Source organism: Mycetomoellerius zeteki, unplaced genomic scaffold (assembly GCF_001594055.1).
Source record: "Mycetomoellerius zeteki isolate Tzet28-1 unplaced genomic scaffold, Tzet1.0 scaffold31, whole genome shotgun sequence".
NCBI classification, from domain to species: domain Eukaryota; kingdom Metazoa; phylum Arthropoda; class Insecta; order Hymenoptera; family Formicidae; genus Mycetomoellerius; species Mycetomoellerius zeteki.
This window is the reverse complement of record NW_017257294.1, coordinates 4,165,577-4,191,274: the sequence shown is the minus strand read 5'-3', so window position 1 is coordinate 4,191,274 and position 25,698 is coordinate 4,165,577. Positions and strand designations below refer to the sequence as shown.

The 25,698-nt window shown below is 34.2% G+C and overlaps 1 protein-coding gene across 6 annotated transcripts in view; it reads right to left on the bottom strand.

The window, feature by feature from the left end:
• Window positions 1-5,584: 5,584 nt before the first annotated feature.
• The window catches only part of LOC108724756 (Dpr-interacting protein kappa), a 192,478-nt gene continuing 172,364 nt past the window's right edge, over window positions 5,585-25,698 (bottom strand). For 4 of the 6 annotated variants that reach the window (XM_018451357.1, XM_018451360.1, XM_018451358.1 and 1 more), the window contains exons 6-11: window positions 17,771-17,899; window positions 13,792-13,929; window positions 13,079-13,243; window positions 12,206-12,274; window positions 11,770-11,844; window positions 5,585-5,907 (exon numbers count right to left, since the gene is read on the bottom strand). In XM_018451357.1, the coding sequence (XP_018306859.1) occupies window positions 5,762-5,907; window positions 11,770-11,844; window positions 12,206-12,274; window positions 13,079-13,243; window positions 13,792-13,929; window positions 17,771-17,899 (722 nt within the window). In that variant the 3' untranslated portion in view covers window positions 5,585-5,761. Of the gene's footprint in view, window positions 5,908-10,871; window positions 10,905-11,769; window positions 11,845-12,205; window positions 12,275-13,078; window positions 13,244-13,791; window positions 13,930-17,770; window positions 17,900-25,698 lie in introns of those variants that run through there. The other 2 variants (XM_018451359.1, XM_018451362.1) reach the window with 2 other exon arrangements.

Genomic DNA, 25,698 nt, shown 5'->3' with positions numbered 1-25,698 from the left:
TAGATGATCATCCTGTGAATCGTTTCTTGCCCATTTCGTCCTGTCACTATGCTCATCTAATGTCAAGGAAAGAAAAAAATAAATGGTATAGGAACTGATTGATCGTTCACCATGCGCGTCCGTTTCGATTCGCTGACCCCGCTCTTTTTCCAGCTCTCTTTTTTAATCGCCAGTCATTTTCTCGCCGACTGCATCGATATGTACGCGCATGTAACCACGCTTGCCCGCAGTGGCAATCCTCAGTTGAAATACACAGCGAGCCAAATGCCGGATTTGCGAAATCGCATGGGCGTAAATAACCGCGAAATGAAACGCAGAGAACCTGTTTGCCGGAATCCTCCGTTGGGATCGATGCACTTTGTTTTTTGTGGCGCGTGTCACTCAGGAAGAGCAAAACTCTAAACCACGAAACGTACTTTTCTCGTGGTGTGAATTTTAAAAATTTGCTGAAATTTTATTCTCATTAAAGCATAATTTGATTTTTTAATTAACCTTCTTACGATATTTAATATAGAAAAATACACCATTAGCACAAATTTTATCGAGAAACAATCTGAGTTAATTACAAAATTGATTACTAAAAAATGTTACGATAATTTTAGAACATTCTATGTTTCTCACATATCATATACATTTATTATTATATTCCACACATATACTAATATGTATGATACTCTTAGTTTTACTTGTTAACACCTACGTTTTAATGCAGCCATAGCACGGTATGCAACAACTCGTGACCACTTCGCATTCATTCGGTTTGCCTATCACGTGTGCCCAGCAGTGGGCGTACCTTTGTTCAAAGCAAGGGTATCATTGTCCTTATCAACTAAGCAGAACCCGAGTTGAATTCAGCGTAATTTCGTTACAATGTTTCATTATGCATCTAAAATTAATCAAAATCTGATCTTTAATAAGCTATTCGTTTCTGTCAAACTTAAAATTCATCAATCCTCTTTATTTAATCGTGAATAATCATTATGTAACAAAGACTATTTACAAAAAGACCAGCACAAGTGGAAGAAAAGGTTTCGAAGAAATATCGTCAAGGCAGATGTTGTTGTACCCTTTTTCATGTCACAATAGAAAAAAGTTTGTGAACAAGAAATCGTGTAACATTTGTCTTTTAAGTTTAGCAAGAAGATCGATTGCTGTTACAGAACAAAAAAGAGGTCAGAAGCTGAAGAAGAAACTGCCATTATAATATTTAATTTCTAACTGTTCATTTCAAATTATTTCAAAGATTAGCAAGAACATTACCATATATATCAATAGATAAAATTAATTGTTAATAAAACAATAAAATTAAATCTGTCATGAATATAAAATATTTTTAATCAATCTTTGCAATACAACATTAACTTATTACAAATCGCACGAAAATCGTAGTATATCTACTTATATAAACAAGTGCAATAATTTTAATTAAAATCCCAATAAATATGTGCGTATTTAACGAAATATAACTGATTAAAGTTATCAATAAAGAGTTACCATTTCTAATTATTGCGGTAATATTTATCTCTTCAATTAAAATTAGATGCAGACTAAAAGTTGTTACCATACATTTATTTAGGAAATATATATAACATTAAATATTTAACATATTTGTACATATATAACAGATATATTTATAATAAATATTTAATGTATCCGTATATTAATTATGTAATATAAAACTTAATGTGTCACACTGATGATGATTTCAAAGAGAAAATGAGATTATTTCCTCTTCAATTTCGCGCAATATATTATCTGGTATTAATGTACAATATAGTCCTTTTATACTTAACAATGGATGCGTGGATAATTTTTTAATTCAATACATTGTCTACATCCATGAATCAATGCAAAGCATGAGTTACACGTTTAATAATAATTTAATTTAATTTGCATACATCATATGTTATACACAGTATTCATATAGTTAATTAATTATACCTTTTAATGAAATGATCAAAATATAAACACAAAATTAATTCTCTAACATCATTAATATATTAATAATTGAAAGTAAAATTTTGGAATTTTACACATGCAAATGTATACATAATTGTCTACTTAAATATATTCAAAGATTATTTCAAAGCTTTTCGACATGACGTCCAAATTAATTAATATTTTATTCATAAAAAGATATTCGATAACTTTTGAACCTGTATTATTTATTAACCGATAAAACTTGACAAGAAAAAATATAAAGTATATGTATATATGAAGATTCATATATTACAAAAATTCTACAATATTAATTTCCATGCGTGCTTATTAAAATTATCTATAATGACTAATATTACAACATGCAGTGGGGGGTTTGCAAATATTCTTTCGAAGAAGATGTATGAAACATATTTCATTTGATTTTATGAAATATGTCGCATATCACATTACTCTCAGCTAAAATAAACAGATATTATTTGCTGCCGTAATAATACGTAATAATACGTGAAACATGTTTATTATAATATGTTCTTATGACACGCTAATTTATGATACATCAGTAAGCAAAATTAACAAAATTGTTAAAAATGAAAATTGATAAATGCAATATATTTTCTACCTTTTCAACAGAAATTTATTGTGACATTACTCGATTTCATATTAATTATAACCTAATTAAAATTAAATATGTATAATTCATTATAAATATTATCTTTCAATAATTAAATAAAATATTCAGTACAAAATAATTTATTAATCATCTATGTTAACTGTAATTTCAAGATGCGCGGCTATAATTTTAATGAGTAACTATCTATTTGATAAGTACTTTAGACATTAACAATTATCTCTATACTATATTATTTTTATGAAATATTCAAATTGTACTCTTCAAAATTGCAAAAAGTTATTTATAAGTTAAATTATATGTATCATTCTCTCTTATCTCAAAAGTGACTCAATTCAAAAAATGAATTTTTCCGGAAAAGAAAAGAAACTATTTTTCAACTTGACAGAAAATTATTGAATAATCAAATATTGGCAAAAAGAATATATTGACATGATTAAATGTCATTTTTATCGTTTTCGAATTACAAATGTCAAAAAACCATACTTTCTGAGTTGTGACGATTTTGATGATTCTTTTTTAAATTATCATTTTTGAGTAATAATAGTGTTTTCACGGTTTTTTATAAAGTTAAGTTAGTTCATTTTTCATGATTCATAAAGTAACGTTTAATTTATAATAATAATTTATTTATGATAATAACTAACAAATCACGTTTTTTTTAAAGTCGTGTCACTTTTGAAGTAGCTTAATATGTATTAGCTCACACACATGCACAAATAATTAACGGTACTTACTTCTCTATTTCTCTTTTGCAAGAAATTTCCTTTCAATCTATTTCCAAGAAAATGAAGAATCTATTTCAAGAAAATACAGGAACATATAACAAAAAAATCAAATCTGTAATGTAAATAAAAACATATTAATAAAAATTTAGCAAAATTGTTACGAATAAAAGAGTGTATTGATTATATAGAATATATGAAGATTATTATTGTATAGAATAAATTAGGCCCTTTATTGTGTAAGGTTATTTGTTAATAAACAATGCGTGCATAATGGCAATCATTTACTCAATTTATTAAGATATACAGGCCGACAGTTCCACTATCTATATCTAATTATCGGTTCGTGTGTCATCCGAGGCGATGCACTTAGTACATAAAAATCATTTGATATAGTGAAATCGTCGGACATGATACATTAATAACATTATTATAACTTAATTTGAGATATAGCTACGATCGCTGCAGCCTCATTGGTATTCTATTGAACGACGTTATCGTACGAATACCGCCGTATCATCTCAAACAGTATATAATATTCACAACACTCGCCTTCTACACTCGGTTTAACAAGCGCAGCCTCGAGTCATCCTCTCAAAGACGACGATCCAGACTGATCACAGCACAACGTATCTACAATATTTACAGAATTAACAGGGAAAGGCGCATAACATGTCACATCCGCATCGTCTAAAATCGAACGGCATGATGGCAATTTATGATATGATCAGGTACAACGTAAGAGGAGATTCAAAGTGGTTGAAGCGTCGCAGAGCATTCCCTACGTACATATATGCCCATAATAGCCGCACACTCGCGTCACGCAATGGACAAAACGAGAAGTGAAAAATAGGAATTTGCGCGAATATGATAATCGCTTTCGGAGATGCCAATCAATTTTTCGAGAACAGCGATTCGAGAGAGATATTTATATATATATGTACGCTCTATATATTCAACATTAATCGTAACAAGAGTACGCGTTGCACCTTTCCGGATTGTTACCGTTTCTGATAATCGCGTAACCGCGATAGAAACCGTATTTCACTCCATCGAAATGTCATAATCGCGCAAAAAGAAGCCACGAAGCTCTCTGCGTCACCGTCGTCGATGATTCGAGGCTACTTGATGTCTAGCGTTAATTCTTTCCCCAAGACACATACTCGGGCGCGAGCTTACAGATTTCCATCGAACTCCGTTAGCAATCGCACCACGCAAAACGCATGTAGGACCATGTGCTCGAATTATACTTGCACTCCTTATCAATCCAACAACTAATTACGAGATTATCGAGCGATGCGTCTCGACACAACTACGATCCGTACGTATATGTATATATATATATATCTATATATATATTTATTTATTTATATCTTTTTATCGTTTTATGCATACGTATATGTATATTTACTGAATACAGTTCCTTTGTCTTTCTCGTGATATGGCAAAAACGCCTACATAACATAGAAACGTCAATCAAAATGCATTAACCTCTCTCAATTTTTTCGAACGAAAATAATTAATTACTGTCTAATGGTTACTGAACGGTTTAGTGAATTGTGACAAATGTACATGACGTTTCGTTTCACACGACGTATCGGAAGCTGATAATATGTGAAAAATGTATCGGAGGCAATAGTTACGGGTAGTCGAGCGGCATTTGAAAAACGTTACGTTTGAAGAACGTTACATACATTAATACGGCGGCCAATCGTGAATCCAAATATTTTTTTCGGGAGTTGCATATTAAGAGGAAGATATTATGGAGGTCATACTAGAAGAAATTCAAGCAGGTTCATCATTGTGTCCGAATTATCAAGTTTCGCTAATCTAACACTTCGCTTCGATTTATAGAAAAGAAGAGGCGGACACGATCGCCGTGCCGAGCGGGGATTCTCAGTCCTTGAAATGTCCCGAATTTCCAGGGAGAAGTCTCGGTTTCCTCGTCATGGACTAAGTGTATTCCCAATCCCCGAAGCTATTCAACGCGGGATCACCTGGTAGAAGGACATCGCGGGTGACGGGTCTCTCTCAATGTATGCGCTGCAGCATTTCTCCTTGACGTTTCTGTTCAAGAGAGTTCGTCGAGACGGTCGCGGAATGGGAAGCTTGTCCCGTACATAGGAGAGTTGAGTCGCGCTATTTTCACACGAGCGCCGATCAGTCGAGAAAGCCTAAATGTAACTTCGTACTCACCGCATATATACTTACACGACATATTATATATATATTTATATATTTATATATTCATATATATATTATATATATATATATTTCCTTTTCTCTCTTTTTCTCTCTGTATATAAGTTTACTTTTAGTACGAAAATAATTTCAAGCGCGACGCGGTTAGTATTCGTCCGTCATTTGCCTGATGACACACCGGAATCACGCGCGCACCAGCTGTCGCCGGCCCGGTTGCCGACCAATAAACACTAGAACTGGAAGCCCCGTTCCCGCGACGTAAGAATCACCTTCGGATGGCCAGTACCAGCAATGACAGGAGGCTCGAAATGAGAAGAATGAGCGGCACGTGATGGGACATACCCGAGCTCTGGACGTCCGGCAGCTCACCCGGTGGCCTCATCGACGCCGGGCCGAAATCCCTATCGTAGTCTGGAAACAGATGAAACTACGCTGCGGTTGTTCTAGCAAAATGGAACTGTTATGTGGATATAATAAAAAGGTACCATTCTTTTTCGAATATAATTAATAATTTGTTCGCAAAAAGAACAGCTATGAGAAGAAAGAAAGTAGAAAAAAAAGTTGAAATATGAGACCTAAAATATTTATCAGTCCTGGAATATAGATTAGTTAGACCGGAAACGATCAGAATATATGTATATATATATGTATATATATACCATATATATATATATATATATATATATATACGGCCATAGAGACCTCCAGATGGTGCACTATAAATTCAAACATAAATTATAAATAATTTTACCAGAAATATAAATGTAAATAATATTAACTGTTTTACATAATAGTTTAAAAGATCATATAATATATATAGTATACATCCGGGAAATCGAAAAAATTATACACTGTTAAATCTATAGTATCAAATTTTTTTTCAAAACCTAACGTGAGTCGCCATTGCTCCTACTAAATATATCTTTACTTTTTACCAAAACGACAGTTATATATGACACTGTATCGTGTCAATTTGACTGTATATTGTCAACTTGACACTGTATAATGTCAAATATAACCATTATTTTAGTATAAAATAACGATATGATTGAGTAGGAACAGTGACGACTCACGTTAGGTCAAATTTGACACTATAAATTTAACATCTCTCTGATGGATTCAATTCCATTTATATCTCATATTCCTACATTTTCTTCTACCGAATTATTGATTTATTATTCATAATAAAGCCAGTAATTCAATAGAGATGAATGTATAAAAACACCTAAAATGTCTCTTATGATTATGTATTGTACTCGATAAAACGCGATGACGTAAAACTTGTAAAATTGAAGAACTGATAAAAGATTTTTAACGAATGCACATGTATAATGAATTTAAACGTAATTGCTTCCACTTATATATGTCATAAAATTCATTTGCATGTCGGCCATAATGATATTATATTTGTAATATAAATACACATGCGCGCATTATATATGTATACCTATATATGTACATATATATAGACTTATTCAACTCGTTATACGATAAATAAAAGATCGAGCAAGAAAGAAACGCGTTTGAAATAGTTGTTCACAAGCATCTAGATCAGATAGCTCATGTAATTCAAGCTGCAGGTTAGTTTTATGGATTGGATTAACAAGTTTGGAGAAATTTGATCGATTAATTCTATGTATAATCAATTACACAACATTTTAGTATATTCGCCACAAGAAGTTCTTCAATGTATTTTGCTGCAGCTGTACGATGGAAATAGACATTTAATCGATATACAATAATTAAAACGATTTTAAACCGGTCCATCAATTTCTTTTAAGTAACATAGATTACGTGAGATTATTAATAAAAAAATTGTCTTAACAGAAATCTAAATTATATATTCATTCATAACAAATAAATGTTTATTTATATTACAAACAATTATTTATATATTCGAAATACGAATTTTACTTGATTTTTTACTAATAAATATAAAATTTATATATTTGGAACATAAATTTCGTTTTTATTATAAGCATGAATCTTGAGCAAATAATTTGCCATTTATTTTATCTAGTAGATATTAATTACAAAAAAAGAACAATTTACCTGAAGTATCTATAATAAAAATGTAGCTAGATACAGATTTTTAAAAATAATTTTATTGAACCACTAAAATAATTACAAATTTCAACTATGATGAATAATTGAGTAATGTTAAAAAGTTTCGATATTCTAGCAATCAGCGCTTAAGCGTTTTACATAATTATTTTAATGATCCAACACAAAATTATTTTCAGATCTGTATCGAAATTTTTAGACTTCAGCAAATCATTCTTTGTGGTGTACGATATTTTATATCTATGATAAAAATATAGTTTCATATAATAAATAAAAGTCAAACACTGCTGATAGTAGAGGAGGCAATTTATTCATCGCTCAAGAAGTAATATTCTTTTGCTCCAGTCAATGGGGTTAGCCGCAGGGCAGACGACCACCGGAATACCGCCGTTCGCACTTTGTATCACCGACCGCGAACACCACCACCGTCGACACGTTTTGGACAAACTTCTTGGCTGTATTTTCACGTAACGTGGCCAGCAGTACCGCCGTTTGCCAGCTGCGCGGCGCCCGGAACAAATAGCTGGTAGCACTTGAGAATACGCGAAAATCGTCAAGCTCGGCGACTCATTTCCTCAGTGGCCTCATTCTCGGCGCGACCGAATACATGCACGTACGGTAACAAGCGGATACGGAAGATAAATACGAGGAGTTGTTGCGGATAATGTGAAACGAGGGGGGGAGGGGGAGGTGGGACAAAGAGAAAGGGGAGTGAGGAGGAGAACCGTGAGCCCCCCCCCCGCTCGTGCGCGTCCGGGAATTAAATTCGAGCGAACTCTCGGTTCTACCGGAATTTCTGCGATGTTCAACTCGCGCAAATCCCTTTTTAACGAGATAAAACCCTCGGCGATGAGGAGCGGCCGGACCCCCGAGAACGCAGGAAGGGTAAATTCATTTGAGATTAAATACATCCGACGTCTGTTAAATCGGCCCTTATCAACCGTTACCATCAAAGAAACGCCGGATGAAATGTTACTGGATTAATTGCGGCGCTGCAGTAATTCGCAGATGTGTCTTGCGAGCTTTTTCATTTGTTATGTGGCGAGAAGAGCGATGAGACACGTAGTGAGATACGTAGCTAAGAGCTGCTACGCGAAGCGCGTCATGATATATTGTGCTTCCGGTGCTGAGCTACACACTTGAAATTGCTTAAACTTTAATAAGGTTGTTTAAACAAATTTTTACGCTTCAGTGCGCGAAAGAAATAATCTTCAACGTGAGTTCACAAACAAAACGATTATGCCTTCTTATAATATTGTTCAGTATAACAAGTAAAAATTAAAAAAGTGAAAAGTTCTGACATACGTAGAACTATTAAGCGTAAATTAATTCTTGAATAGATTTCATGATAATATTATTAATAAAAGAAATAATTCACGCGTTAGTTAAATAGCATATGAATAATTATCGGTAAATTCTATAAATACCTATTATACGAAGTAGATTGAATAGTACACAGGCGTCAGAAACTTTAGAAAAAGCTCCATTTTATCCGATTAAACTCACATCTACCAACGGTAACTTTTATTGATTGTCCGAACTTTGATAAATGAATTGAAGTCGAATCAACATCGCCACCTGTGGCACTAATGTATAGTCAGTAATGTTATAGAAACGAATATATCAATGACGGTAGACCATACATCAGAATATACGATTATTGCAATGATAAAACTTCATGACCCCGATTACCTTAATGACTTCCACCCACGGCATTATCAAATAATCTAGGATCTACTCCCTTGTAACAAGTTACATTTATTAACAGCAGTGCTATCTGGATGTAACAAAACTTTTACTCGTTCCATTAGTTTCACTTTCAAATCATTCCATCAAAATTTTTAAACTAGGTCATATTGACAAAATTGTTATTGTGATATCTCCTATTTAAACATATATAACAAATGTTAAACAATATATTTCTAAAAAAATATATATATATATTATGCGTAGACAGTAATAATTAGAGAGAGAGAGAGAAATTTTGTTTTATATATAATTTATTAGTATTTAATTAATAAATAAATTTATTATATTTAGTTAATAAATAAATAATTTCTAAAGAATATTATTTGTCTCAAGTATTCCAATAAAATTTAAACTTAAATCAATCATTTTCTGAAAACTTTTCGTATTTCTTAGCAAGTAGACATTTAGGGCGAACGATATTATCAAAATTTGTTTTCTGCAAAAAGCCAGAATGTAACGACTTGAGAAAAATATCCTTTTTTTTGCTTTTTTCCTAGCACTGGCAGATAGTCGTCCCAAATGCAAGGCGTTTCTCAAGAGTAGTTCATCGTGCCCCTTGGCTTGCCCGCCAGGAACGAACGTCGAAACCGCACGTCCGTTCGGAAAAAGTTATTCCCACCTACCAGTAAAATCCACTGTACGTGACTTTCCGCATGGTCGGCGACAGACGAGCTATTTTCCAACACTTTAACAACATCTTTACTGGCATTTTAGTCTGTACATTCTTTTACCATTGATTATATTTCAGTGGCTTGAAAATCGCTTGAAGGTATATACTCAAACTTCTAATTAATTACAATGAACGCTAAAATCGTTTGGTCACTTATTGAAGATACGTCAATAACCTTTTACCGAGTGATTTATAACGTAACAAAAATAGTTTGCTATACAAGTTCAGTTTTAATCATACCAGATATGATGGATGTTTAAGAATTGTCTCTGACTGGCATATTCTACGTGTATAATAAAACAACACAACACGAGTTTTCTCATTTTAAATAAGTGGCCTTTTTTAAATCATTCTACGTAATTTATAATTTAAATTCGTAGGTTATAAAGTGGATGTGCTAATTGTTTCTACATTAGATAAGAAGCAATTAATTGTATGAAATGGTCGAAAAGAATACAAATTGCAATTGTAGGCACACGAGACAAGACACTCTCAAAGTCAATTGATTTTTAGAGAAGGAAAGAAAAAGACATAAAGCGAGAAAAAAATAACGGAGGAGTTTGCCTCTCTCCATTTCCTTCTTTCCACTTCCTGATACTGGAGGTAGCAGACGGCCGCGGGTCAACGCAGCTCGTTTTTCATTAATTGAAAGTAAACTTCAGGAAGGGAGAGCTAGCCGACGCTTGGGGGAATCTTTGAACAAAGTCATTCCAAGTGAGTTTTGAACTTGCATTCTGCCGCCAATCTCCGTCAGCTGGCTTGTATAATATAAGAATCTGTGAAGTGCTTGGAGTCGTTAACGCGCGAAGTCTACCTTTTGCAATAGAAATCGAAATCGATGAAAACACTGTGGAAAACGATCTGTGTAAACAGATTTAGATGGTAAAACTTATACGTAATCATTGTTTGAAAAATACATCAGATTCTCAAAAAGAAGAGTAGCGATCCTCTTTTGCGTTTGTCGATGCATGAAATGTAATTGAATGTTCCATGGAACATATTAACTATTATACTGTGGTCGAATTTCGAATCTGGGGATAGTAAACTTGTACGAAGGATTTACGTGAAAATGTTTCAACGGACATCTTGTAATCCCTTGTAGCTTAACCTGATCAATACAAGAGCATTGGTAGTGCAGCACAGTATATACAACAATTTTGCATGTATAAAGTTATAATATAATGATACAAATATATTATTGTCAAATAGTGTTATTTTGAAGAACATTTTATTAAAAAAATAATTATTATTCGATATTTTTCGATAAAAGTATTAAATATTAACTAAAATCAATCAATCCGAAATAGAAAATACCATTCAATATTGTGTTTTTTCCTAATGAATGTTGAAAAAAAGTTCTGTTAAAACTTTTTAACTTTCAGTCATTTTAATTACAGTACGCAAAAAAAATATCACGCAATTATTAATTTTTGTTTAATGAGCAATCAAACAGTCAGTTAACGTATATTCTCACGTTAGATTTTACGACAGCGAAGGAATGACCGCAGAATCCTTCCCAGTCAATAAAGGGGGCCGAGTAACGCGACGAAGTAATTCGCTCGCGGATAAAGTGGATCACAGAGCATTGCCAATTTAGTGGATTTTCTCTCTTAGGCTCTTCCTCCTTCCTTCCCTCCCCCCCTACCCCTCGATACCCCTCGTACATCGTTGACGAGGTTTTAATTACGCTAATTACTCGAACGACATGGCGGTTCGGTGGACGGAACGTGTATCGTCGTGGGAAATGCCTGGGCTCTACGCGGAGCGTGTTAAAATAGATATTTACTGACCTGGATTTCGCCATTCCTCGACCTCGTAGTCGAAAGGTCGTTGATTTTGTCGTGATTTCTTGTTACTGTTTCTACCTAAAATGCATTACACAAAGGCGGTTTTACATTGGTGCTCTACGATAGGCTGCTGCGAACGAGGAGTGGAAACGGATGGTTTTATTTAAGAATCGAGAAATAAATGAATGCCGGATTTCTCTCTCAGAGACTTCGTTCGACCCTAAGTTAAAATATTATTTCTTCCTATTTCGAGATCCATATTAAACACTTCTGGCGGTTTAAGGTAATACTGCATTACCTTATCGCTCAATTTAGATCACGACGTATCTTTTTTACAGCTGTCCTACGTACTTATCGTATGTATAACAGATATAACTGAGACAGATATAACTGATACAGACATAAACTGAGGAAACAATATTTAAATAAATTTAGTTACCATTCTTGTGCGATGACGTTGCGTCGTATGGCTGCTGTGTTGTAGTTGTTGTCGACGGAGCTGGGATTTCTGCGTTAAAGTAATTAAGTGGTATACTTTAATATTAAATTCGAGCGCTCAAGAATGTATAAGATTGCATTCAGGATAATAGATGATACTAAAGATATACACAAATAAGTCAAGTATCATTTCAACGTAGAAGTTTGTTAGATTTTACGATTACTCTTCACAAGTCCATAATGCTGAGACAGGTTGAAGCGATCTACAATTGTTTTCGCGTGGGTCGTCGGTTAAACTAAACAAAACTTCCCTTTCTAGTCTACTATTAACGTTGTCAAGAAAACAACATTTCGGAGTTTCACTATGAAACCTCACGAACTTCTGCGTCCTATCATACACCACTTTGCTTTTGTGTATTATTCGAAATTGAGATCTTTACAATTTGCAAATTGCTGTATCAATTTGTATTTAGTAATATAAAATTTTTAAGAAGATTCTCTCTTGATGATTGCATTATATCTAATAATTATGTTAAATACAAATTTAATGAGCAATTATTATGATTAATGTTCGTAAGAGAAGTGTACTCAATCTCGTCTATTGCTCGTTAACGGCGAAGACTCAAATATCTTTAAGTAACTTACTATTGGAAACCAATTATTTCACCATTAGCGCGCAGACGTCGATTTCAAATAATCGATTTTAAATAGACCACAACTTGATATCACTTTGCTCGATACTTTTCAATGCGCGATGTTAAACGTTTTTTATTCTGTGCGAGGATATCTTTATCGAATTTTTTCTACTTTTACTCGTATCGCATTAGATATGTACCGATATTCTTATTCTTATTATCATCGTTATATGACTTACCATCTAGCTTGATGACACCATCTGTCCCGCCAAGAGAATTTTGTGCGATGCATTTATACGAACCAAAATCTTTTGGACCGACGTTTCTTATCTTCAGTATCATGTACCTGTTGTAACCACTGTCGGTGGCTACCGCATCGTATTTGTCGCCTGAAACAGAATTGCCTGTGCAAATAAAACCAGGTTCTCTGGCTTCCATTTAAAAATAGAATTGTGAAATCGTGAGAGGTAAGGAGAGAGATTTTAAATAACAGGTTCACGTGAAATTGTTCGTTTATATATGTTAGAAATTTCTAATAACCATTTGTTCATGTATTTATAACTTTCATACTTGTTCAGTAAGTAAACAGAATTTTTAAATATCAAACTATACTTATAAATTTTTAAGTCATTTTTTAAATAACATTGATGTTTGATTTTCATTTATTAGACTGTAATTAGTATCTACAATTTTATTTATGTGCAATTTTATTTATTTGTACAATCTTAAATAAGTAAACGAAGAATAGAATATTCAATAATATTGTTTTTATCAGTTTTGATATTCTTTCTTTATATTGCATAGTCATTTTTTTAACAGATATGCAATCAAACAACAGTAATATTTTTAAAAAACTAAAACGTTATTTCTTTTCGGAATTCTAGATATTTCAAACTTATCAGACATGCAATGATTGTATAGGGAATGTGTATATTCGGATTCTTAAAATTACCAGAGACTATCATATCGCCGCGTTCGGTTGTCCAATAATTTATCGAGTTCGGGTAAGCTTCAGTATGACACTCGAGGGTAACGTCTTGTCCAATATACGCTCCTTCCAACTGATTTGGTATAGAGAGCATGGGTGGAACTGTAACACAGAAATGATATTCATCATGAATTATGTATATATACTTTCCAGTTGCTAGGAACGATGGGACGCAATGAATAAATTTGCATTAATATGTAAGACAAAAGTAATTATGGGAAATGTGAAAATATTTCAGAGTTTAAATTGATTATAACAACTGAATTAACTAACGATATTCATGAAGCTTGTCATGTGTGTGCGTTGTATGTTTTATATAATTTTATATTTAGTACGTATATTTTTGTAAAATATAAATGCAGCACAATACTACAAGTAGCCAGCGGAAATAATTATCTTGCTTGAGATCAGACCAATCCTAGCAGTCTGATGTTTGTTAAATGCTAATCGGAGAACTCATTAAAAACAATGTAGAAAGCTTGTACAAATATGTATTCAGAATTCTCTTTTCCTTCCTAAGTTACAAGCCGTTTTTAACGTCCGAAAATTCAGTTGAACCTTGCAAAAAAACACGGCCAACGCGCGCAGTATTGCATGCAACTGCATATATGTAATCTCTCATCTTTGCTTTGGAGGTTGTCACGATGTAAAAGCACTGTCCAAAAATAAATGATTGCATGCCGTTGCACGCAATGTAGACTGCACGTTGGCTTCATCAAGAAATTTTCTACTGAAGAAACAAAAAATTTACGACATAAAAAAGTTCTACTTTTTACGTATTTATTTCAATTTTATTCAGTCTTTTAATGAGATATTTTTCAGGGAAATGTTTCTATCGATTTGTTTTAACTGCGAATTTATAAATATCATCAACTAATCGTTTTAAAATACGCAAATTACATTCTACAAATTTCGTAGAAAGAAATCTCTTTTACATAAGCTGATCAAATCCTTTATCATGAAATTCTCTTGCAAGAAGTCCATATATTTTTATTAAACTTATCGTTCAGTTTGTACTGCTAGCCAAGATTCATGTTTATTGTAGATTATTACAGCTAAGTACTTTTAGTATTTTAAGATTATATATTTTAAAGAAAATATAGTATTTTATATAAAAATTCAATTGATATTTGATATTGGTATATCTGGTGTACTATAAATGCACGACTGTTCTTTTTCGATCGATACTGATATCTCGACGTAGGGATAGGATTGTGTCATAGTTTCATCTTTTACGGACGGACGTAAATCGCGATTTACTAGTACAAGGTGCACTTTCAACATAGCTGCAGAGTTTTTCCACCCATTTCCCTTTCAAACCATCCTGCTGAGCTATCAATAAATCCGTCGATAGTAACGAAACTACAATTTCACATATATTATTCAACCTAATTTAAAAATATATTTTTTTTTTATCAAATCTTTTAGTGACACTGTGTTTAAAAATTTAATTTGTGAGATTGTAACGTTTATAAATATTGAATCAAGAACACTAATCCAGTAAAGATAAGAGTATATATGTTATCTTAATATCTCTATATATCTGAATAATTTATATTAGCTTCAAATCTCAATTCTTTCCGATATAAAATCTTAAAATAATATTTTCTTTTAAAATTAACTATCGTTGGAACGAGTTCAATCTTTATAAATCTTCGTATAAATTGTGCTATAATTGCACACAATCTACTGCAAAAAAGCATCTCTATTAAAGATACAGTCGAAAAGTTGTTAGACGATATATTTCTGTGATACACAGCCGTTATTAATTCACGCCATGAGTTAATAATGTTAATAAAAACTTATGCGTTTATCATGTCTCACGCACCGTCAACAAATCAACATCCGAGAGAATATATTACAATATGTCATATAATATTCTCGAGAAATCCGAAAGAAAAATACTATGCCGCGCGTGGACAGCGTGTAAGTGGCCAAATAGTTGACGCAATTCGTGACCCTTGTACGAAATCGCCGTTTGAAGCTTGAATTTCTTGGACGATTATTAATATTTGTGCTCACCTTATACGGAAAGAAAGCGCAGAAGTGAGGAAAACCAGAAAAGATGGCGCGGGGACGCGTTTTGCACCCTAAACTAAGTGGAATCCAAGAATTGTCGGTAGATGGACGACGGTTGAAATAGCTGCACAGGGAGGAACGGACGTATATCGACCATATCTGGGTCAAGTAGCCACCCATAAATTGGTGGCTAAATGAGACGTTGAAAACCGACCTAATGCATGGCACATCGCGCGAGAATGCTTCTACGGATGAAGAACAGCCATTCTTCAACGAGTTGTTGCTGTGTTCATCAAATAAGATCGGTCCTGTCATTATCGCTCCTACATAAATAAAATGTATTCATCTTTTATAGTTATTGATATTTTCTCTCCAATTTATAACGTGTTGTAATAACACTATCATTTATACATTATACGATATATTAATAAGTGATTTCAAATTACAAATTTTTCGTCTATGTATTTGGCACAAATATTTTTAATCAATATTTAAAAATTTGTATTTTTAACAAGAAAGTTATTCTCAAAAATATAACTTCCATGTGAAATAATACGTTGTAAATTATAATGTTTTGTCAAATCTATGCACGATAGGGAATATTACAAGGTATTTATAATGCTACAAGACTTGTTTGAAATTATATACAGCGTGCAGTTGGTGTAACGTCGAGAGATTAATAAAAACTAGTTCACAAGCAGCGATATTAGCGTAGTTCATATATCAAAGAAAAGTAGTGGCTTTATTTCATTTCTAACGTTTATGAACCACGTCGAGTTCATTAAAAGTATAATATATCCGACATCGTGCTTTACTGCTTCCAGCGACCAGCATTTACCAAGTTACGCGCGCCTCGCAATCGGGGAGGCATGATAAAAACGGGATTCTCTCCATCATCCTTTCTTATCATCTTTTCTTGTACAGAAAAATACGCCGGTATCCTTATGCGACAATAGTCGCTCCTTCCCAAGTTTTATCCTGCTCTTATCATAATACCAAAGTGCACAGTATTACGATGACATTGTAGTTTTCGCTAATGGCATATAGATACACAGAGAAATCAATAGTGTATGCGCCAAATCCAATATTCAATAGTATGATATTGATGCAAAATCAATATAATCCATACTAAATAAATCCCTAAAAATATGTATATCCGATATTGATACTCATACTGTAAATATAGCGAAATAAATAGAATCACGTGCAAATTATATATAAATATATGTATGTGCGTGTATTATAGAAATATATATTCACAAAAGTTAGATAAAATTGTTTTTCATAGATTGATTAATTAATTTTGAAGAGTTAATATAAATTAAAAAAGAGTATATTATTCTAATTTTAATTTCAAAAATACTTAGTTATATATACATATATACATATATAAAATTTATTAATAATTTAATATAAAAAATACAAACATAATAAAACATTTAAAGTATATACTCATTCATATAGTATATAGACATTTTAATTTATGTTCGATCCGACACCGCGAAGTTTCGATTGGTTCAGTTTCGAGATACTCACGCTGTGGAAAATAATTCCTACAAACTTTTTCAATCAGAGAAATCAATATTAAAATCGCTGCCTTTGCGAACTATTGGTTTTATCTGAATTCGTTAGGTTAATGGGCATGGATGGGCACGGATCTATAGGTTTACGAATATTTTGAAATGTTTCTCCGACCGGACAATATAATATTTATAAATAAATATTATATTGTACGGAAAATCCTTCGATATTATTTTCTATTTTTTTTTATTAGAAATTGTATCGTTGCACACGATACAATTCCTTTATTAAGAACTGTATCCATTGTTCATATTACGTTTATGTGTATTAAATCCATAAATTTCAAGGAATGTTTATGCGCGTGATGAAAATTCTTTATAACGTGGGAAAATTAGTAACTTACATTGCACACGTAGCGAGACGCGCTTGCTCACCGATGGCGGAACGCCGTTTGAAGCTATGCATAAATAAGCTCCCATGTGAAGACGGCTTATCTTCACGATATGCAGCACTTCGCCATCCACGACATTCACTGGAACATAAAATGTTCACATATATATTAATATATAAACTGCAAAAGCTTTAGGAAAACGCACTTAATATACTCTTTTGATATTTTCAATGTTTATTGCAACATAAAATGTTAAAAAATACAATTGTTGTAAACTATGATATAAAACCTATAAGCAATTAATTAATAATCGAATTTTTAATTAAACGATACTTTTTAATTAAAACGTGTTTGCGTTGTAGATAGCAAATCGCTGAAAAATCCTCTCATATCATATTCCGCCCAAAATAATTATTGTATAACGTGTAATACAATTTGGCAAGCGCAGCTCGCCATGGTTGTAATTTTTCTCACGAATTAATAAGCGAAGTGTATCATGATAATATCAGTATTATTCCGAAACGTTAATAGATATCGATAATATCGACAAAGAAGGCAACATTTATCGGAGCGCAGGCCGCTGAAAGCACGCGATGCGCATATGCGTCGAAACTTTTATTGCATGTCGTGTGACAAAGAGCACTTTGCGCCTTGCCAGAGAGCTATTTGCATCTACGCTGCATTCATTTCTGGCATGTTGGTTGATATGACTGACGCAGATGACATAAAGCAGAGATAGGAGGTAGATTAAACTCTGTAAGGGAGAATTATGTCTGTACTCCGTCAGGAGAGCTGCTTAGCATTAAAGACAATCACGTGCCGATAATCGCATTATTATCACCGATTCTATTTGATTACAGATCTCAATAGCAATAATTCCCGACGCGCGAAAACGAAGCAACATAATTAAATGTTATTGGATAATAAATCCTCAGAATATTTGAAAAATCAAATACTTTTTGTCATATACACACATATTATAGATTTTAATTCTATATAATTTATTCTCATTTTAAGAGCGATTACACTGATAACGCATTGCTTGTGTGCATATCAAATCAGAACGGTGCAAAGCAGATCGTCATATTAACGGAGAAACTGCTGTATTTGATGGAATGATCTATGCGTTACCTTGCTGTCGTCACTTAATAGATTGCATATGGCATGCGTATTTTACCTGGATATAGAAATCATATATTCAACGAATGTTTAGCATATTTTAATCGCATCGATTGAATCATTTCCTATCATATATATTATACAAGTAATATTATACTGTACGTTATAATATACAATTTAAAATGCAGATGATTCACGTAATATGTAATAATAAGTCAAAAGAATTGGGACAAATATGAAATTTAATTCTGTGTAATAAAATTTGTATTTAACGATTTCACAAAACAGTGTTTTTCGAGTTGCTATTATTTACTACGTGTCTTTGTTAGTTAAATATATCGCTTATATTTAAAATGGAACAATTCATACGAAAACAAGTTCGTGTGCTTTTTCTCGTTGCTATTTAGTTAAAGTGACATTTCAAGAAAATGCAAAAGGAATATATAGCGCGATGGAAAACCTATTTAAACTTTTTCCTGCAATAAAGTTGAAAGCATCGTGGGACGCGAGAAACTTTACGTCCATTTGACCGAACTGCGTAGAAGCAATAAAGCGTTGTAAAAATACACAAGATGCTACAAGTTATGTGTGATGCTCTTAAAGGTATCACGCACTTTGATCCGTGTCTAAGAAGACTTTATTTTTATATAATTTTTTATTCTTACATAATTTCATTATAATTTAACCCCTTTAGACCTGATTTTAATAAATCCATGTTAATTTTTTTAATTCAGTTTAGGGGCACTTTAATAAATAAATAAATAAGTAATTCATACTGAAACATTAATTTTTTTTCAAAGTTTGGACTATTTTACCAACATTATATTATATTATTACGTACATCTGGTCTCAGACAATGTCGATAAAACTAAATAATTTCAATAAATGTCTTTAAATTTGATGTACATACATTACAGAGGGTCTGAAGGGGTTAATAATATAAGGCATTGTAATACAAAAATCGATGGTGCTTTTTAAATTAGTAAATACAATAATATTTGCAACATCAAATGTATAAAATACGCGTACTTATGCTATCGCGTATATAGTTATCATATTTACATGTTTATGTGTTTTCATGTGTTTTAACAATAAAACTCACATTGGACGAAATAAAAATTCCATTAAATTACGCCGCACATCACAGCTGAAGATTTTGCTGTTGAAAGGGAACGCAACATATATACACGTGCAGCAATGAAAGCGGTGAAAGGGATAAAGTTGTTACCCGGCCAGCAATAGGATGCGAGAGAGTGTTGAATCCTTGGTAGCCAACCCCGTGCTACAAGCTGCGCGGCAAACCTATCTATTGTTCCATAAACAATGCAGAGTGCCGGGGAGATTCTGCCCGGCGGGTCGCACTTTCAGGGGGTTTTAATCAAGTAGTCTCGCAGGTCTTGTGTTGGAACTACTCGCTTACCGGTTTAGCGGAAACCTTTAAAACTTTCGGCTTAATGGGAAACCGCAATATGGCCCGGTCGCGCGAAATTTCACAGTGGACGTGCCGCGGCAGGCGCGAACAAAAGAGAACGTGAACAATTATTATTTTCGGGCACGTCCAAATTTTATTATTCCTCCCCGATCGAGATAACTCAATTTAATTGCCATAGCGATCTGATTATTTCACGGTAGAACGACGATCGATGCCAGTTAAGATTAGACTATGCGCTATTATCATATCGCGTGAGCTCACGCATTGTCATGTCAAATTACATTATAAATAACGCCATTAATAAAATTATCATCGACTTGTAATTCTCTTCTAATTGTTTTCATATCTTTTATTTGTAAAGTTTTTCCATGTTCTTCACTATGTATGCATCTGTGTGTATTTTTAACCTATAATTCTCCTCTTTGTGTCTATTTATCAAAATGACATAAAAATAATGATACGTTTAAAATGCTGTAAAATATAAAGATTGCCAGAAAAAGAAAACAGAATAAATTAAATTCTTCATCGCTATGTAACAGTAATAAAATATTTGTCTAACGTTCGTATAATGCAGAATGCAATGAGAGAGACATCTACCGCGCACAGATATGTACATATTACGTGAATATTACGTTCATATATTAAAGTTATAGACATGTACTTGATGTACGTGTCTATAATACTACGTGATATTGCCTGCGTCGACCTAGAAAGATCAGTGCTCGAGCTATAACGTTATTAAACTTCGGCAAAATTGGCTCCCAATCGTCGGACTTGATAAAGTTTCGCGTTGCGCTCGTACCGGTGAAAATGTTTCGAAATTTTCACGGGACATTGCGCGTCTGCGAATGACGTGAAATCTTTCGTGGCTCATCCGTCGTCAGTTTAAGCGGCAAATGTGCGTAAAGAGAAGCGGTGCGCGCGTGGAAATACCCTGAAATAAATTAGCGTTCACACATTCACATCGATGCCGGGGCGTGCTTTGCATAACGTTTTCCGCGACGTATTCTCGGCGGCGTAAAAATAAGCGAACAGCTTACTCGAAGACGAAGTGGCGGGTTGGCCACCTATTTGGGAATTAGTACGTGATGTATTCCGCCCCATAAGCGAAGGATGGGTCGCAGATATTTCATCCCATCCCCCTTTCTCGTAGCCTTAAGTGCTCTTTTTCGCGTTATAACCGTGAGATAACCCAGGTACATTCATTTCCAAGCGAAATCCTCGGCCAACGATTATTGCTGCTAATGTATCCGCGAATGTTAGACCAGACGTACGTAAGTGATTCTTATGTATTTATTGCACCGGTCGTGAAAACGTTTTCACAGACGCATTAATAGCGATGACTATGACAAATAGCGCAGTTATATAAGTTATATAAAATATTGAGAAAGCAAACATGGCATTCAATAATTTTTATCTTTCAAATCTACGTCTCTCGCATTTTCTATATATTCTGTAAAATAATTAAAATAAAATATATTTTTATTCTATCTGATTTGCTATTTTCATGTAAAAAAAGGAAAAAGAAAGCTCACTGCATTTAAATAACCTGAAATTTTCAATACACAAACGCGGAATATTTGAATAGCTAACACGTTAACAATCATACGTACATATATAAATGCACGCACACACAAATAGTATGTTAAATGGTATGTGTAAGAACTAAAAACATTTGGTCACATTTTCCAGTAGTTATTTGAATAAGCTTTTTATGCATGTAAAAACATAAAAATGTCCACAAATTCCAGACAAATTACGTAAATACTTGCGACAAACGTGGACGATGAGAAATGAAATGAAATGAAATAAAATCGCTCGTTACTACGGTACGGATTCAGGAAGCATCAACGATCGATTGTCATGGACGTTTGACGTCACGAGGTTTGAAAGACAAATTACGTTTGCAGTGCAGCATTGCGTAAAGCGGATGAAAGACGGGGCTATTATATTCCAGTTTCCAGCGAGAAATTTCTCAGATAATATTGACTCCGTGCTGAACGCTGACTTTACCAGCGGTTTGGAAGGCACAAAGGAACCTCAAACGGTAACGAGAAAACGTAACGTGCCTCTTCACCGCAAGCATTGGCGCACCACAGACATCAGGGCGTTCGATACCGGTTCGAGCCGGTTATGTGTACGTGTGTTCTCCCTGACGCAGAACTGGGCGAGCGTTGGGTGTGTAAGCGCAAAATGAGTGCGAGGTATAGCCGACTTTGCGCCGTGCTTTATACCCGATGCACATCGACTCCTATTCTCCTGTACGTTCGTCTCCCTGGTACACCGGCGTGGCGGGAAACTCAGCTCGTTGTCGGTTTCGATTTTCCAGTCGCATCGCGTTATGTCGGCCTCGCGTCGACGAGCCCGTGGTCGCATTAACGGAGAGATCTTGCCAGGACTCGTGAGAGTATCGGTGACGGAAATACTCGTGGTATATGTGTCTCTCGCTTTCTCGCTATCTACCTTCGCTTCTTGGTAGATATAAACAGGTGGGCGAGGAGGAGGCGTACGCGCGCCTCCATGACTTCACATGTATGTACATTTAACGGTCGGTGAACAGTACATATGTGCAAGGATTCGTGAGTACACACATAATCACAGGCGCGCAGGCTACATTGATCCACGATAATCGTGTAAGTGTGTACAATCGAGTGGATGGTTCGCGCGGTATGTATACGACTGTTACACATACGCATCCGAATGAGTTTAGAGTCGTTCTCGTATCGAGAAAGATAGAAGAAGAAAGGACTGGGTTCTGTCCACCCGACTAGCGCTGATGGGAATGGAGTAGCTCTCACGGATACGATGGACAGGTAGTGACCAGGCGGTACATCTCGAAAAGGTGGAAGAAGCCAATCGCGTTTCCCGGGCACGAAGCGCGCGATACGGCATCGACGAGTGTCGACGTATACGCGTTTCCATAACTATGGAGGCAAGGTGAATTTTCGTTCGTGCGCGCAGGTGAACCTCTGGTATCGGGGTTGTCGGTATAGCCCCCTACTTCACCGACACGGCCATTGCATCCGATTCCAATTCACCCTCAGCCACCCGGCCACGACATCCGTAGAACGTCACTGAATTGCGGCGCGTTATCGCTCTTATGAACGATCGTATTAAAGGCACGAGCGGCGCGACGATTCGTTTCCGCCGTCTTCGTCGTTTATTTTGTTCCTCATAGCCACCCCCGCACTCGTCTGTGCTCTAATTTCCCAACCACGTCTCTTTCTTTTATCTTTTCCCTCGTGTTCTCGCCATCGCCCTTCCGCACGATCAGTTCCGGTACCTGTCCGCCGGAGGTAAATCTCCCTTGTACCTGCAGGTGCCTCGCACCACTACTACCATCACGTACAACGACGACAGCACCTCGACGCGCGATAGTTTTGCTAAATTCGATTTGCTTTCTCATCTCTCTCAGCCATTCTTTTTCGGTTACTCGCCCCGAGGTGGGCGAAAGGGTAGACTGCGCGCGGATGGGGTATACCTTCGACCCCGAGAAGAAGCAAGAAAAGCCGGCAACCATCTATACTTTCTTGGAGGGTTGGTGGGTGTCTGGAGGCTATCAAGCGGGAAGTAATGGCGTTAGCCCGTCCCTCGTGCCCCAGAGGCCAACACATCAGTTAGTAACACGGTCGTACGGCTCGAACGCGGACCATATTCACCATCGCGATATTTCGTCCAATTACACGGATAATCTGACGCTCATCTCGAATGATGAATCGTCGGTTTGCTGGGAAATATCTCGCTGTGCGTCGACTAATATCGATCACCTATCGATGCATGGCAACTTCGCAAATCCTTAATTATAGATGCAATAATAACGAATATCGATCTAAAGGATATTAAAGGAATCAAAAGATAATTTCATTTTTTAAATTAGAAAAACTTTATACTTTTAACATAATTAATTTTATGATGATATCAAGTACGTCATAATTTATTTAAAAATTTTAGATTTTATTAGAAACTGCTCGAGTCTGTAATCTCAGAAAATTATTTAAGGAATCGTGAAATAAGATTATCATTAAAAATTTAACAAATATCGAAAAGTTTTTAACGAGAGCTTAGAACACTTATAACTTATTGCTTCTCTGTAGGATTCAAATACTGAATTTTTTAAGAGAAAGTAAAAGAATTAAAAAAAATACAAGTAGACGTTTTTGGAGAAGAAACAGTTTATGTAAATGGATGAAGTATGGATAATGGCTCGATATAAATAAAATATTCATGGCTTCTAAAAGGTGTTAACCCTCAACGCTCATGTGTTGTGCACGAACATAAAAGTTTATTTCCTCTTTACGCAGTAATGTTATGAAATGTCATCTTATAACTTCAGCTATCATTTTAAGTTCTTCTCAACATATATTTTCAAGGCAATAAATATTTGTTACGAGTGCGCATTACCCCATTTTAAAATGATATGGACGAGGTACAGTATAATACATATATAATTATAGTATAATTAAAGCAACACTTACGTCGTCAACAATATTTTTCTTCTCTGCATTATCGTATTTTTCTAGTACGTTTACCCATTCAATGACTACCTTCCATTTACGATAAAATTAGGTTGCATTTACAAATGTGTTATATAATAATGTCTGGATAACGCGAGATAAGATGGAATTTTTTTCGATGCGATGCATCGCATGATCGTTTGCATTTGCGTATTAATAAACAATATTTAGATACACGAGCTTTTATAAAAAAAACTGCTGTTTTTTTTTAGAAACTTATAAATTCATTAATAATATTGAAGCAATGTTACGTTTATACGATTATATCTTACCTTTTCTATAACTAAACAAATATAAATTAATTATTATACTAATAAAGACGCAATTTAAAACATATAGCTCATATTTTCTTCATTTTGATTTTCTAATTATCAGATTAATTTGTTAATTTGTTTTAGCGCTATTTTTCGAACACATTTTAATGGAAACGGAAAAGAATATATTTTTAATTAAGGAACTTTCAAATAACAGTTAAATTGGGTGCAATTACGATGGAAAAATATTTCAAAAGAATTTTTATGTGTTGCTTTGTGCCACAAGAATTTTTAAAGTTATTATTTTAATTATCGTTTTTTATAGAACGGTTGTGAAAATAACGCAAAATAAAATGTTTATAAACAAGTAATTTGTGAATAAAAATGAAGATAAAATAACATACAAACAGAAACAAAATAAATTATATACACGTACATTTATTAACAACTTCATTTTAATTTGATTTTAATGTAAGAATTTTTCAATTTATTTATCTTATTAACACACAATCGGGCATCACTTTGGCAGCGGATAATCAGTAAATCACGCTACGTAATCGACTATTTTTCCATATCAGAACGCGCGACATCCATATTTATCAGTATCAGTTTATACGGCCG